Genomic DNA, 14,428 nt, shown 5'->3' on the forward strand with positions numbered 1-14,428 from the left:
TCTAAGCCAGAAAATTAAACTGCAGTGATATAAGCACTTCTCTATGTGGCTGTAGTTCCATCTGGAATTGCTCTACCTACCTACATATCTCTATGGGGGCAAAATCAATGTATACACACTATGAGAAATACTGTATTTAAAAAATATTGTATTTTAAAAAAATACATAACTAACCCACTCATTAAACTGTTCAACACAAGCCAGAACTCGGCAGCTTGTGTAGTGTATCAAAATAATGGCCTTCAGAACTGCAAATATCAGATGCTTCCACTGAGATAACAACTACAAATAGTAATCCAGGCTGTCTGGGATGGTGGAAACGTTAAACTTAGTCTATGAAACTCTTTATAAGATAAAAGTATTTAGAGAAGTTGTAGCTTTCTCCTGTATAGCTATACTTGTCATGCTTACAGATGTGCTTCTGCCAAGCTAAGACATTTAACAGCCCAGACACTTTTAAATTAAAACAAAACCCCACCCTGTCAAAATCCTTCCTACTATAAAATATGAATATACAAAACTTCCAACGAGGTTACTTTACCTGCAAGACACGTGTATACTTTCAGCAGCAAAATCAAAATGTCTTCCCTTGAGAAGTATTTTGTTTTCAACAATAAGCCTTTATCTGCACGTAGCAGAACTAAATGACAAGTTGTATTTTCACTGTGAGATGAGGATCAGTCACTTGGAAAGTTCTGGCACTGAACTTTGAGGACATGCTTGCCTGCTTACTCTACTTTCTGCAGAAGTATGCGACGTGTGCTTTCATTATATTCCCCAGTGAAGTAATCCAGAGCTGGCCTTAGGTCTCAGGAGCAACTTTAAGATACTTCAGCTTTAGAGCTGTTAAACTTACAAAACTTAAAAATAAAGTCCACATTACTTCTTAGTAATAAACTTCTTACTAAACAACATAAGGAGTTTTTATCGGGTGGCAGAAACAGCTTTCTCCTGTTACACTAATGGTGGCATCATTCCCTTAATAAAATAGCACTGACTTGGGCAACCACCAACCGCATGAGGATTAACAAAGGAAAGTGTCGGATTCTGTACCTGGGATGGGGCAGCCCTGAGTGTATGGACAGACTGGGAATGAGAGGCTGGAAAGCAGTGCCAGGAAAGGGCTCTGGGGGTCCTGGTGGATTCCAGTGGGCCACGAGTCAGCAGCCCTGATGTCCTGGGGGCATCAGGCCCAGCACGGCCAGCCGGGCCAGGGAGGGGATTGTCCTGCTCTGCTCTGCCCTGAGGTGGCCTCACCTTGAGTTCTGGGGGCAGTTTTGGGCACCGCAATCTAAAAAAGACATTAAGCCATTAGAGTGTCCAAAGGAGGGCAACGAGGATAGGGAGGGGTTTGGAGGGAAAGCTGTATGAGGAGCAGCTGAGGGCACTTGTCTGTTCAGCCTGGAGGAGACTGAGGAGAGACCTCATTGTGATCTTCAACACCCTCACGAGGGGAAGCAGAGGGATCTCTTTACTCTTGTGATCAGTAACAGCACTTGAGGGAATGGCTGGAGCTGAGTCAGGAGAGGTTTAGGTTGGATATCAAGGTTTTCCCCTAGAAGGTGGTTGGGCACAGAACAGGTTCCCCAGGGCAGGGGCCACAGCATCAAGGCTGACAGAGCTCAAGAAGCGTTAGGGCAATGCTCTCAGGCACAGGGTGTGAGTCTTGGCATGTCCTGCACAGGGCCAGGAGTTGGACTTGATGATCCTGATGGGTCCCTTCCAACTCAGCTTATTCTATGATTCACTCCATGCTCATCTTCCAAACAAATAGAGTGTGTTCCTAACTCTACTCCAACACATCAACTTGAGTCTCCAAGAATCACAACACAGAACATAAAATTTAAAAGATATTATGGATACCATTATTACAGATACAGACACTCTTGGCACATTCTACACTGTCCGCTTGTACTTGAGTGTCTCATTCAGCCACAAACCCTTCTCTGGTTGCTCCAGCAACTGAGGTTGCTCTGAGTTATCCCCACAACACCCAGAGCGTGACTTGTGAGGTTCCATCACACCTCACTGTCATCTCCATGCTCACATCGCCAGCAGCTTTTCCAATCCTTATAGGAGCTGTTGTTTTTATTAATTTTTTTTTCATTTTGACACATCTTCCACACTTTCCTTCCATTTCCTATCCTTTCACCCTATTTTTTCAGGATTATTATTTATCCCTTTTCTCCTGGTCTGCTATACAACCCCATTTCAGACATTCCCCAGTTTCAATTTTGACTCTGTGTCTTCCTATAAATGCAATGTGGCATGAGGAGGACCAGCTTTCTCACGAGAAAGTAATACCAGGCAGGTATGGAAGAATATCTCCCATATGATAAAACTTGTTGCCAAATGTCTCACTACTCAAGTCACAACAGCACTCAGAGTTAAATGTAAAATAACAGGAAATAACTAAAGTATGTAGAATTTAAATGACGCAAAGAAAACACCAAACACTTTACAAAGTCTGTGCTTACCGAGATGCACAAAAGCTTTTAGTACAATAACTAAATGATATGAAAAGAGAAAAGATAAAAATAAATTAAAAAGTACTCTGTTCAACCCACACACAAAAGAAAAGTGGTGTTAAGAAGCCTGTAAGGGAAGTTTTTAAGCACTGACATGGATTATTTTCAGTAAGGAGTTGTGTTTTTTGATTTTTTTGTAGACTTCCACCATTTATTCTGAAATGGCTTTATTTTATCTATGGTCTCTTAAGAAATGGTATGTCAGATAAAAGATTCCATTAAAAATATAATTAATTAAGCACTCAATTTTGAGTATTTATGCACATAAGACTTTGTCAGAGATGAGTTACTAACATAACTGGCAGAAGGGTAACTCAGATGATTTTTGTGTTGTTGCTGAGAACCTTTGCTATGACAAACAGTGGTGAGCAGATACTAAGAAACCACCATCCTTAATGCACCCAGCCTGTCTCCTTTTCAACAACCACACTTGTGCTGAGAAAGGAAGATGGGGACCATTTCAGCATCAACATCCAAATACCTCTGTAGTTCAGGATTTTATCATTAGTACCAATGTTATCCCCTTAAAAAAGTTCTTTTCTTCCTCCACAACTATGAACAGGGGCTGGGGACAAAGTCACTGCTCCCCCAGTGGCACTCACTGCAGGTGGATCCTGACTCCTGCACAGAGTACTGTGCCATACTATGTTTAATTCCACGTGAAGTCACAACTGATGGCAAGATCCTTACCATTTCTTGTGCCTAACACATGTGAAAAGCACAGCCATTCAGAGTGCAGCTGTACCTCAACTGAGTTAGGGGCAACTTATCCCTCCCCCCATCGCCAGCTTGGCTTTGGCAGCAAAGATTCAGGAAGATCAGAGACCCGCAACACCAGCTGTGACACTAAAACTCACCGACAAAGAGGAGAGTGAACTGGTCTAAAACCAGCATTTCAAAACAGCTCATGTTTTTAAGTTCAAAAATTCCAGGACTTTCCTTCTCTAGATTCATATGGCTGGTGCCAGTATGAGCCAGGTCTCATCTCATCCTAATACTCATGCAGGGATGCATCAGTAGAACTAGAAGACCTATTAGAGACACCTGAAATCCCAACAGTACAAAGAAACAACCCTCACACAAAAGCTGAAGGTTTAAACAAGAAACACAGTATCAACATACATGCATTTCTGGAATTTGCTGCATTTTCTCTCCTTGATGAGACAAGGACAACAAAAGAAAGACCTCAGATAAAGGGAAGAAAGATGGAAACAGCAATATCAGGATTTTTTTTTTCTTTTAAATTATCCAATGTAGAGTTCAATTACCTTCCAGGAAAAGGGAAGAGTTTTAGAAGCTACTTGCATCAAGGGTAAGAGCTGGTTACTAATGCATGTTTAAAGCAAGGGACCAAACTGAAGATGTAGTTCCTTTTAACTATGGAACTCACCTACAAATTTAAGTACAGGATTTGCAATTTGACTGAGGAATTGTAAGTCAAAAACTCTGAAGAAAGAGATCCTTGACTTTCAGGCAGAGAATACAAACCATACAACAGATTTAGACAGTTGAAGAGACTTCATGGTACGTTATTTGCTAACAAAGATCCAGAAGTGGAGTAGAAGGAAGGAAAAAATAAAAAATTCTACCGCTATTTAAGTATGATTAGATGTGCAGACACCTGTGAGCAGGTGAAAAGTCTGTTTACCTGTGACTTCTGCATGTAATACATACATGTTATTTTGTAGGTGATAGGGTTAAGAATTACACGTTGTTACAAACTGCAAATTTTAAATCCAGACAGAATATAATGAAATCTCAATTGTTTTTATGTTCAAGTTAGGATAAGAAAAATTTTTTGCTAAGTCTACCATGTTGGCTGAAAGATCAGTTAGTGTATTACTCTATTTTAGGGTTAGAAAAAAGAAAAACTTATCTACGAAGTATTTTAAACAGCCTGGGTTACCATCCTTCAGGGAGCTGCGTGGAGTTATCCTCCCCAAAAGACCTATTTAAGGCAGGCAACCTTTGAAATCCTGGGAGCACAGTGCTCATCTACACTTCAGAATAAAAACATTACAGTCATCTCAGGCATGCATTTCTACTGGATTCTGGGTGACTGAAGGAAGGAGAAGGAAGGACAGTGGAACTGAGAAATTCAAAATGTATGTGAAGCCTCTTAGCTCACGGTCTCATGCTGAGAGAAAAAATTAAGGAATCATGTGTTTATTAATAACCTACCCAAAATATTCTCAGGGATACATCAGCCCAGACCCAAAGAGTCACTGCCACACGGAAAAATCAGAAATAACACTAATTTCTCAATAGACATAAAGGGACAAGAAGATTTTACTGCATCCAGTTTTTCACTGGATGTTTTCAGCATTACTCAAAGCCATCAACGTGTATGTTCTTACAGAAATGTTCATGTGATGTCCTGGACTTCACTGCAGCTGTTTACACAAAAGACCTGACAGTGTTTTATTGGAAATGCCTTTCAGAGTCACAGATTACTGTAGTGAGAAAACCATGTTGCTATACTACAGCCTGTTTTCCACGTCTTATTTAAACAAGAACAGTTTTAACATCAGTGAGGTTCCAGGGAACCTATTTTGGGAAGTGCACCAAACTGCACTTGCTACCATCAAGATGGCATCATGCCAGAAATTAACATAGGAAAAAGCTCCAATATCAGGAGCACAGCACTTCTACTTTAAGAGAGACACCAGGCAGGACCTGGACTGTGGAGAATGAGCACTCTCTGACTCAATGCCATTCCTGACACTCAATGCCATTTCCCTTACCTTCAAGTTCTTTCAAGGAAATTCACTGTAATTATTTAAAGATGGTTCCCTAAGGCAAAGATTTTAATCCTATTTATTTCTCTAGGAAAAATGAGCCTGATAACTCTGCATGTATTTCTAACAAAATGTCTGAACTCCATATAAATCAGTGAAAAGCTGGACAGCAAAGAGACTTGGAGACTGAAGAAAAGAGATCCAAAACTTCTGGCACTATGTATGAAGGACCAAACAGGGTATTCTCTTTATCTTCATTTTGACAAAATAAAAGTGAGCTGGAGACAGTTAATAAGTGTATCTCATGAAGCACAGGTATTCCTGGGTTTAACTACTGAAAAAAATGCATAGCCTATTACAGACAGCTGAAAAAACTCCAGGAAAACCTTAACAAGTCATCCTCTGTAATCTACCACTGCTGCTTGTTTTTCCAATACTCTTCAGAAGGTTACAATTGTTGCCTCAGACCAGTTTTAAGGGCACCATTTCATTAAATAACAGGAATAATGATAAGTTTATTCCAGTGCAAGCAAAAGGGCCTGTAGTAAGTCTACAGAGTTTTGTCTTTTCTGTATCAGCAAAGTGTATCCCAGTAACTTTAATGCTCTTTACAGAACTGCTTTAAAAGCACTCCTTAGCATTAAAACCCTAAAAAAAATTTTTTTTTAAATATGCTCCTTAATCTGTTGTTGTAAATCAGTAGGAATAACAATATTATTGATAAATTATCCCCGTGAGTGCTAATCTTTTCCATAAATACATCTGACTGCAAATTGATAGTTATTTTTTATAATTCAGTGTGATAACCTGAAGAATATCTTAATACATGAAACAAAGCTCTGGATCTAAACGACACTGTAGAACCCCTTCAACTTCACAGCACCAATATTATCCAGAACAGCTGTATGACGTGCGAAAGTGGGAAATAAAAACCCTTCCTCCATGTGGTATTTGATCTAAACAATTTCTGTACATAACAAAATCCTTTTGATGTAGTGGCTCTAGAATTTTAATTTACAGATCACTTACTTTGGATGGCAATGGCATGAGTTTTTACACAATTTGAGGGCTGTACTAAGGGAAGTATTCCAGGTCATACTCCTAAATACGTAAAAGCAGAATGCAAGTGGAGAAGCCAAAAGCTGAGGATAAGTAACCTAAAGCCATAAGCTCTAAACTCCAAATAACAAAGTGAAAGGCTTGTGTTTTCCACCAAGAAAACTACTTAATGGTTACCCATCCAGTTCTTTCAAATAAGTCTTCTGACCGTACTTAAAAACGGCATCAGAGACCAAAGCCAAAGCAAACCTGTATGTTTGCAGAAACATCCTCCCAACTCCCAGCAATCAGGGGTTTTGGTATTATTTTGCTTTGTTGGGGAGATTTTTATGCTGGTGTTGTTTGGGTTGAAGTTTGGGTTTTCTTTGCTTACTTGACAGCAGAAACAAGGAATAATCTGTCCTGTCCAATTTTGTCCAGATATAAAGTTTCCAAACCACTTCCAATTTACACAAAAGATGAAATGTGAGAAGATAATGAGTAGAAGAAAAGGTATTACTTACAGAACTACTGTGCAAACTAAAAATAGTATACTGAGATGTATAAACTCTTAGAAATGAAAGGATAATTCTATTTGAGGTCCAGTCACAATTACAATGCTAAAATACACCAGGTAAAAGAAGAAAATGTAATGCAAGTTCTCTTCTCCATAGCCTAAATTCAATGCTTTACTCCTCCTACTTTATGTAGAATGCTGAAAGAGTGTAGAAGTGGAGGGACTTCTATACCCTTGGCTACTCTGCCTGGAGGCAATCCCCATTCCCTCCACATGGTTACCACAAACCTGGAGGAGGACACAGAACACATCTAGTGCAGAATGATTTCTTTGTAAAGGATCAAGCAAAAGAGTCCCAAATCTGTTTGGGGCCTTCCAGAATAACAGCTGTAAATGATATAACCCAGGAATCTGCTTGCCAGGTCCTGCAAACATAATCACCATAACGCCTATGCACACGTGCTGTTAAAGTATCATCACTGCAAGAATGCAGGAGCCCAATGTCTTTGCAAAGCAGTGGTGTTTAAAAGCAACATAAGGGGAGAGTTCAAGATCAAAAGAAACTTCATAAGATAAGGAATGCAGGTCCAAGTTGAAGGTACAATTAAAAAAAAAAAAAAAATCCTTTCTTTAGGAAAGCACAAGCTCACACACCTAAAACTGAAAGACCGTGGTTTTTATTGCATACCTTCTTTGCAGTTTATCTGCAAGTCTACAATCCCCAATCTCATAGCAGTTTTTAATATATTCTCCTGTTAAATTATGTACCTTTGACATCTTCTGCAAGAGAGGACTAGCTGTCAGAAGCTACTGTTATTGCTCATTAAGATTGCACCAAGAGAAGGAGAAAGTTCAAGGCCAGTGGAAAGGCATCCGAAGTTAGTTAGTGTACGCAAATGCTGGACAGAGAACTATTTAACCAAAGCTAGGATTATTTGCCTGTGCTATGTGTGATGTGCTGAAAATTTACCTGTTTTCTCTACCTAAATACTCTCCTCCTCTTAAGGAATGAGAAATAACCACCTCGCTCTGAAGAAATCAGAATGGAAGGCACGCCCATGAAAAGAATGGAATCCTCTGCATGAAGATGTGTGTTCTGAAGTAAAAGTGGTCACAAAGATTAAGCTCTAGAGAAAGATAATTGTATTCCTGATTCAGAAATGGCTGTTTCTACCAAATTAGGAGCAGCAAAATGTTTTTCTACCCACCTCTACTGTTTAGAGCTAAAGTGGACAGTAAACAGAGTAATGTCATTGTGAACTGCAGCCTACTGGAATATGATAAGGCACCTACAGCAGCAGCCAAACAAAAACTTGTTTGGAGCATTTAAGACAAAAATTGTAGACAAGCTGATACCTCTGTATTGTGAACCCCTAGTTAAAAAAAAAAGGTTTTCCCCCTCGTGAAATACCCAAATCAGTACTTTTGGTACACATACCTCGAAGAATTCTCTCCTCATGGCAACGTAGAAAGTCCCAGATTCTAACAGTGCCGTCGTCAGAGCATGTAGCAAATTTATTATCCGTGGGTGAGAAACTGTTACATGAAGACACACAGCAGGGGAAAGAAGTCAGCATTTAACAGATTATGCTTCTCAGACAGGGCAAAATTATACTGTTATGTGTTATACACTGAAGGAGGCATTTGAACATAGGCACTTTTAAGTGAATACAGTGCCTGCCAAACGACACTTCATCACAAGACATGAATTTAGCACAGGATTACTTATTGCATTGCAGTCCCCTGTCAAATGAGGGAAAAAAAAAAATCTGTCGTTTATTCTTAGCACCTTCCTATCTGACTGCCCACGGCAGTGCCTTCTCTGCAGGATGAGAAGCAACATCAATATGATTTGGTAACTGTCGCCCTAGATTGTCATGTTTGGCAACACCATAAGAAAGTGACACTGGGTAGAAGCAGAGACAACAGTTCTTAGGAAAATAACTCCTCTTCAGCCACAGGTGCTTTGCAGCAGAGAAGCAAAAAATAAGCGAAAGCTGGTGACAGGAAAATGCTACTTGGATTAACTGTTAAAAAAAAACTACATAAAACAAGCATACCACTTATTGTAAGAGCAATTTGAAAACACTCCCTCTTATTATAGTCCACCAAAACTATGGAAAGAATCCTACAGACATATAAGCAGCTTCCAGATTCAGCAGTCAACATTGCTTGATGAAAGTCACTGGAAAAGCAAGGAGTTATTTAGCCACGTGAACAGGGCCAGAACATCTCCAGCAACTGACAGGCACTCACTTCTTTTCTGGTGCAGGGAAAGACCATGAGGGAGCCCCTTGTGAAATCCTAGATCTTTATGATCAAGAAAGGGCTTAAAGTAGTAGAGAAATTCAGTGTATGGCCATGACAGTCAGACAGTAACTGAATCCAAAGTCAGCACTTCTCACAACCAAACTCTGGCAGAAAATGCACCCTTATCCAAGAAAAATGGTGACTTTAATAGAAAGTGGGTTTGTGGCAGTGAACCTTTATCACCAGCACCTGAACCCATAGAAACACTGCTTTAGCTTCATTTTGAGTCTGCAGCTTCTCTTCAGGCTTACTTTAAAAACATTTCCATATCTTACTAAAGATTATATGCAGGTTTGCTCTAGAAACATCTTTCATTTCCATCTTACTGATAGTATCACTTTAGCTTCCATTTTTATATAGACATTTGCACAACTGAGGCATCAACACTGAACCAAGAGAATATCCTACAGTCTTCTTTTCAATGGCTTTCTTACAGTTTCAAGCTTGAAGAACCCATTTAGTATTAACATTAGACTTCTGTATGTGGCAGTCTGCGTGGGTATTTAGTATTACTGGAAGTCTTGGCTTCACCAAGCCAAGCAGTTCTTCACTTTATTTAGTGTTTTATTATTTTGTGAGAACTATGCAGGTGTTTTATTTCTGAAGGCTTTATATTTTATTCAGTTAGATTATTAAAGACTGAATTCTTTATTTGGAATGAAATTGTTGTCTTACACAGTGCGTATAAAAAGGAATAACTGATACACATTGTCACCATATAAAAATGAAAAGAATACCAGTGCAAAATGCGGCAGACAAATACATCTCTAACATATTGCAGAGGCGGATATTGGGACAATACTAATTCAGAAAGGTGCCAGCAAAACGGTGAGAATGTGGAAACAAAAGGAAATATTGTGTTTATGTGGTGCATGAAGTCTCCCAGAATCTGACAGAACCCATGCATTTCTGCACCCAGAATACACTTAGAGAACAGTCTAATCATGGCAATAGGTACTACAGAAAATGGTATATTGTGTATAAACCTGGCCTCTCTAATCGCCTCCTTATGTGCCTGGAACATCTTGACGTTGTTCATGTTGGACTGCCAGTATTTCACATATCCCCCGTGGTCTGCTGTCAGCATCCACATATCATTGTGTGACCAAGTCATAGCCCTTACAGGGCTGTCGTGAGCCTGTAAATTCAGAAACAAAACTTCTAGCAAACACATTCAAATACCATCTGATCCACACAAACACCGAAGTTACTAAAGTTCCTACTTAACAGTTGCAACAAGGAGATGAGAACAGTGATGATCTAATTACATTCAGGATGTTACAGGGAGGGGAAAAATGCCTTACTCTGCACACAGTGGTCTTCTAAATAGTTACAGTATCTTAATTTTGTTTCCAACGTGTTTCTTTACTATTACAAATATCATATTCTTGAGAACAGTTAGTCCAACAGATGGAGACGGAATGAGAAGCACTACGTGAATTGCCTGTAGCCAGTCTGACATGGAGTCAGAGCAGAATAAAAGACCTCTAAGACTCCCACTACTACTCAGACCACAGACCCACGATGAGCAGGGTGAAGATGTGTTCCTAGAACATGCTCCAAGACCTCAAGGAAATACAGAAATTTTTATAGATTAATTTACCTGCAATATTGTTTCAAAATTGAAAGTCAGTCCATTCCATAATGTGAACTCTCCACTAGATGCACCAGTGACCAAACGTCTCCCCTCAGGAGTCCACTGCAAAAGAAACATTTAACTAAACTGTGCAAATATAACATTCAAATATTTCTTCAAAATTCTTCAAGTAAATCATGAGCTGCTTCAGGGAATCTGTGGAAACAGAATTAACTAAATGACTTTCTAGAGGATGCAAGATAGACAAAAAAGCAGAACTGTGCCTGAGGGCTTTTGATTTTTTTAACAACAGGACAAAGCCCACTGTAAAAGCCATGAAAAAAATCTAGAGAAGAAATGGTTTACTGGCATCAACATATTTCAAGCACCCAGTATCTATACTACACAATACTCTTGAAATGTGATGGGAAAAGTGGAAATGCACCTCAGATCCACAGTAAGAACTCTTGTGTACTCAGACCCTACTATTTCTTTTCTTCAATCCTTCCACTGAAGGACTGGACACAGAAGTAGTCCATGCATTCCACATGCTAGTTTTATTTGAAGATGCTTTAACTACCACCTTGTTTCTTTATTCAGTTAAGAATCAGTCTAATTTAAATTAAGACAATACCGCTAAGTAATTCCAACACTGTACTCACCCTGACAACAAACACTGGGCATTTTACTTTATTAGTAGATGTTCTAACAAACTTTGTCGTCACAGCATTCATAGGGTTGTTTAGCATTCCTATAGGAGGGACCAGCTGTAAGAGACGAAACAAAAGATGTAATAATGACATTGTAAATCAGAAACTTCAAGAAAAGCACATATTCTGAACACTCATTTCTGGAAAAGTAAGACTGTCATTTGCAGGGATATTATCAGAAATAAATCCATAGGAGCATTTCAAAGTCTGCATGATTTACCAACTCAAGCATCCAGAACGAGCATCTTCAAGAGCAGCTTTGCAACCTCAGTGCATTATAGGAGTTCTGTCCAGAAATAAAAAGCCTATCCAATTTCAGGTTCTCTACGTGGATTCCAACCGAAAATAATGTAGAGTGAAGCCACCCTTCATAACTTTTAAGCTTCTTGCAGACACAATAACCTCAGCTGACATGCAGAATCCTTCCCATTTTCTGGACAAGTTTTATCTGAAGAACTTCATCAGTGAATAAGACAATTCCACTTACATCATTATAATATCCCGCATCAGGCTGGATCGCTCGCATATCTCGCTGGTCTCTCTGCCATACTCTATTCTGGAAAGAAGAAAACAACTCCTTGTTCATACCAGTGTACTCCATTTAAATAACAAAAAATAAGAAACACACTGAGAGCCTGTTTGGCAAACTCCAAAGCGCTCCAAGGATTTTAGAATTAACTCTATCAAGACTTTGGACTCAGAAAAACCTGCGGAATTTGTGTGGTATAAGCAAAGGAGTCAGGAATGTTTGAAGTGCTGCACGTTACTGTGACACAGGTAAGTGGTACTGCCCAAGCTCACAGGCACTCCCAAAGAGGCACCTTCAACCCTTTCCAAGTTGTATGTTCAGGGTAAGGATTTACACCAGTAGCAGCTGTGCTGATGAACTCCCCATGAAATCCCACAGAGCAACACGAGCTAGAGAAGGATCTGCTGCAGCTCAAGCATAAAGACAACGCATTCAAATGGATGAAACTGAGAAGACGTGTGGATTACAGTGCCTTCAATCAGTTAAATATTAGGAGCTGTCGAACACATCCTTTTTAAAAACACTTACCATTAATTAAGAATAAAAGTAATTATTTCAGCTTCCTGCCTCAAACTCTACCAATTTGGATTTGTGTGCATATTGGAAACTCAAGTCACAATTCTGGGTAAAACATTCCCAGCATACGCTACTACAGTTTGCTACAATTTCTTAAGCCAAGAGCAAATTACATGTTAACTACTTTTCTTGGGTTTCTTGATAGAAATACATTAAATCGGTAGTACTCAAGCCAGGATTGAAATGGAATTCTAGTATATCCTAATTTTGTGTAAGCATCCAAGACATATAGAAATCTGATTTTTTTTTTTTATTACTTTAATAAACAGAATTTTAACAAACAGTTCTTTTTTCTGCACAGTAAAAAGGTCCTGAACTTCTAAAACTATTTTTTTAGGAAGTCCACTACAAATAGAATTTTAAACATAAGAATATGTTTAAAATGGTGAGTGTTCAGATCTTAGAAGATAATAGATAAAGTTAATAAGAAAACCTTCCAACTGTCAACACCTAAAAGCTGTAATCATGCACTGGCCATAGCAGATGGAATTACTTTCATCACGTTTTTGCAGTATTGCTGTTGCAGCTGCAACAATTCCAGTATTTACAGATTTCATTCTCTCTCTTCTAGGCTAACACCCAGTACTTGCGGAATAAATCTTGTATCAGAAAATTTTATTTTTTAAGGAATTAATGCCACCCTATTAGGATACCTAAATAAGCATTTTTACAGAAGCAATTTTTCAACAAAACTTCATTTAAATTTTTCTGTATTTATCAACTGTACAGAAATGGACCTTCAGAGACCACCACAGTGCAAGATGAAGTGCCATTTAGTAAAATAATGAGAAAACACCTTTTAGTGCCCTGGTTTTAAGAGGAAGGGGTAATGTTTCCTCTTCCATTTTGGGAAATTTCTATTTCAAAACAAAAATAAGAACAACTACATTATTTATAATGAGTTTTTATGATCACTGAAAAGTCAGAATATCATCCAAGACACTCAATTGCCCTCCAACTTCTAATTCCAAGACAGAATGTAAAAGCTGGCATTTATACAAAACACAAAATTAGCTGCACGTGCAGTTTTAGTACCAAAAACCAACCTCCCCTTTCTATTCATAATATACCAAATTTACAAGCTCGTGTCATTTCGGTCGAATTTGCAGCAGCAGATCTCCTGTTATTCCAGCCTGTTTTACGGACACCGAGAAGCACAATCACGTTTCAGGAAGTCAAAAAGGTTTTTGGGCAAAAACAACAACAAAAAAATCTGCTAATTAACTGACCTCCAGATATTTAATGACAGAGGGATTGTAGTCTATGGTCTTTCTGTTGACGGCTTTCCTCATGCGCTTCCCGTCGAAGGTGAGCTGCTGCATGGCCTGCTGCTGCGCAAAGTCCGGCCGCTTGTAGAAGAGCTGCCGAGGCGCCTGGTGCTGGAACCTCGGCATGTGGAAGAACCGCGGCGGAGACCCGATTTCTGTGGCCATGGCTCCCTCGCCTCCCAGAACTGCAGGAAGCGAAACACAGGGTTATCACAGCTATAGGATCTCCCCTAATTTAAGTTTACAAGGCTTCATAAAGCGCCGCTTCTCAGCAAAAAAACAGCTGCAGGATTCTCTGAAGAATTATTTTTCTTCCCCTGTGCCATGTAATGCCGACGTTAAAGTAGGGAAGTACCTTTTTTCTCTATCAAGAGATATTGAAACACATCAGTAGTAAGTTGGCATTACCATCCCTAAACTAAAAATGTGCAGGAAAGGAACGTCCTCACTGAAACAGTACAAATAAATGCAAGAAACAGCAAGAGCCTTCAACAGATAATATTTCAGATTCAATATAAAAAACAGGAAACACCACATTAGTTACAAATTCATTTACCTATTGACAAGGCAAAAAGTTTTCAAGGGCTGACTCAACATCTTTTTCCAATACCTAAAAACAAAATTACATTCCTTCTACA

General features: G+C 39.1%; 1 protein-coding gene across 7 annotated transcripts in view; it reads right to left on the reverse strand.

The window, feature by feature from the left end:
- WDR33 (WD repeat domain 33) overlaps window positions 1-14,428 on the reverse strand; it is a 66,963-nt gene that overhangs the window by 35,591 nt on the left and 16,944 nt on the right. For all 7 annotated transcript variants that reach the window (XM_027899306.1, XM_027899308.1, XM_027899309.1 and 4 more), the window contains exons 2-7: window positions 13,752-13,975; window positions 11,905-11,973; window positions 11,370-11,474; window positions 10,735-10,830; window positions 10,118-10,269; window positions 8,260-8,357 (exon numbers count right to left, since the gene is read on the reverse strand). In XM_027899306.1, coding sequence (XP_027755107.1) covers window positions 8,260-8,357; window positions 10,118-10,269; window positions 10,735-10,830; window positions 11,370-11,474; window positions 11,905-11,973; window positions 13,752-13,955 — 724 coding nt within the window. In that variant the 5' untranslated portion in view covers window positions 13,956-13,975. The remainder of the gene's footprint in view (window positions 1-8,259; window positions 8,358-10,117; window positions 10,270-10,734; window positions 10,831-11,369; window positions 11,475-11,904; window positions 11,974-13,751; window positions 13,976-14,428) is intronic.

Source organism: Empidonax traillii, unplaced genomic scaffold, assembly GCF_003031625.1.
Source record: "Empidonax traillii isolate 1590-97213 ecotype Southwest subspecies unplaced genomic scaffold, ASM303162v1 scaffold657:size717538, whole genome shotgun sequence".
In the NCBI taxonomy this organism is placed as follows: domain Eukaryota; kingdom Metazoa; phylum Chordata; class Aves; order Passeriformes; family Tyrannidae; genus Empidonax; species Empidonax traillii.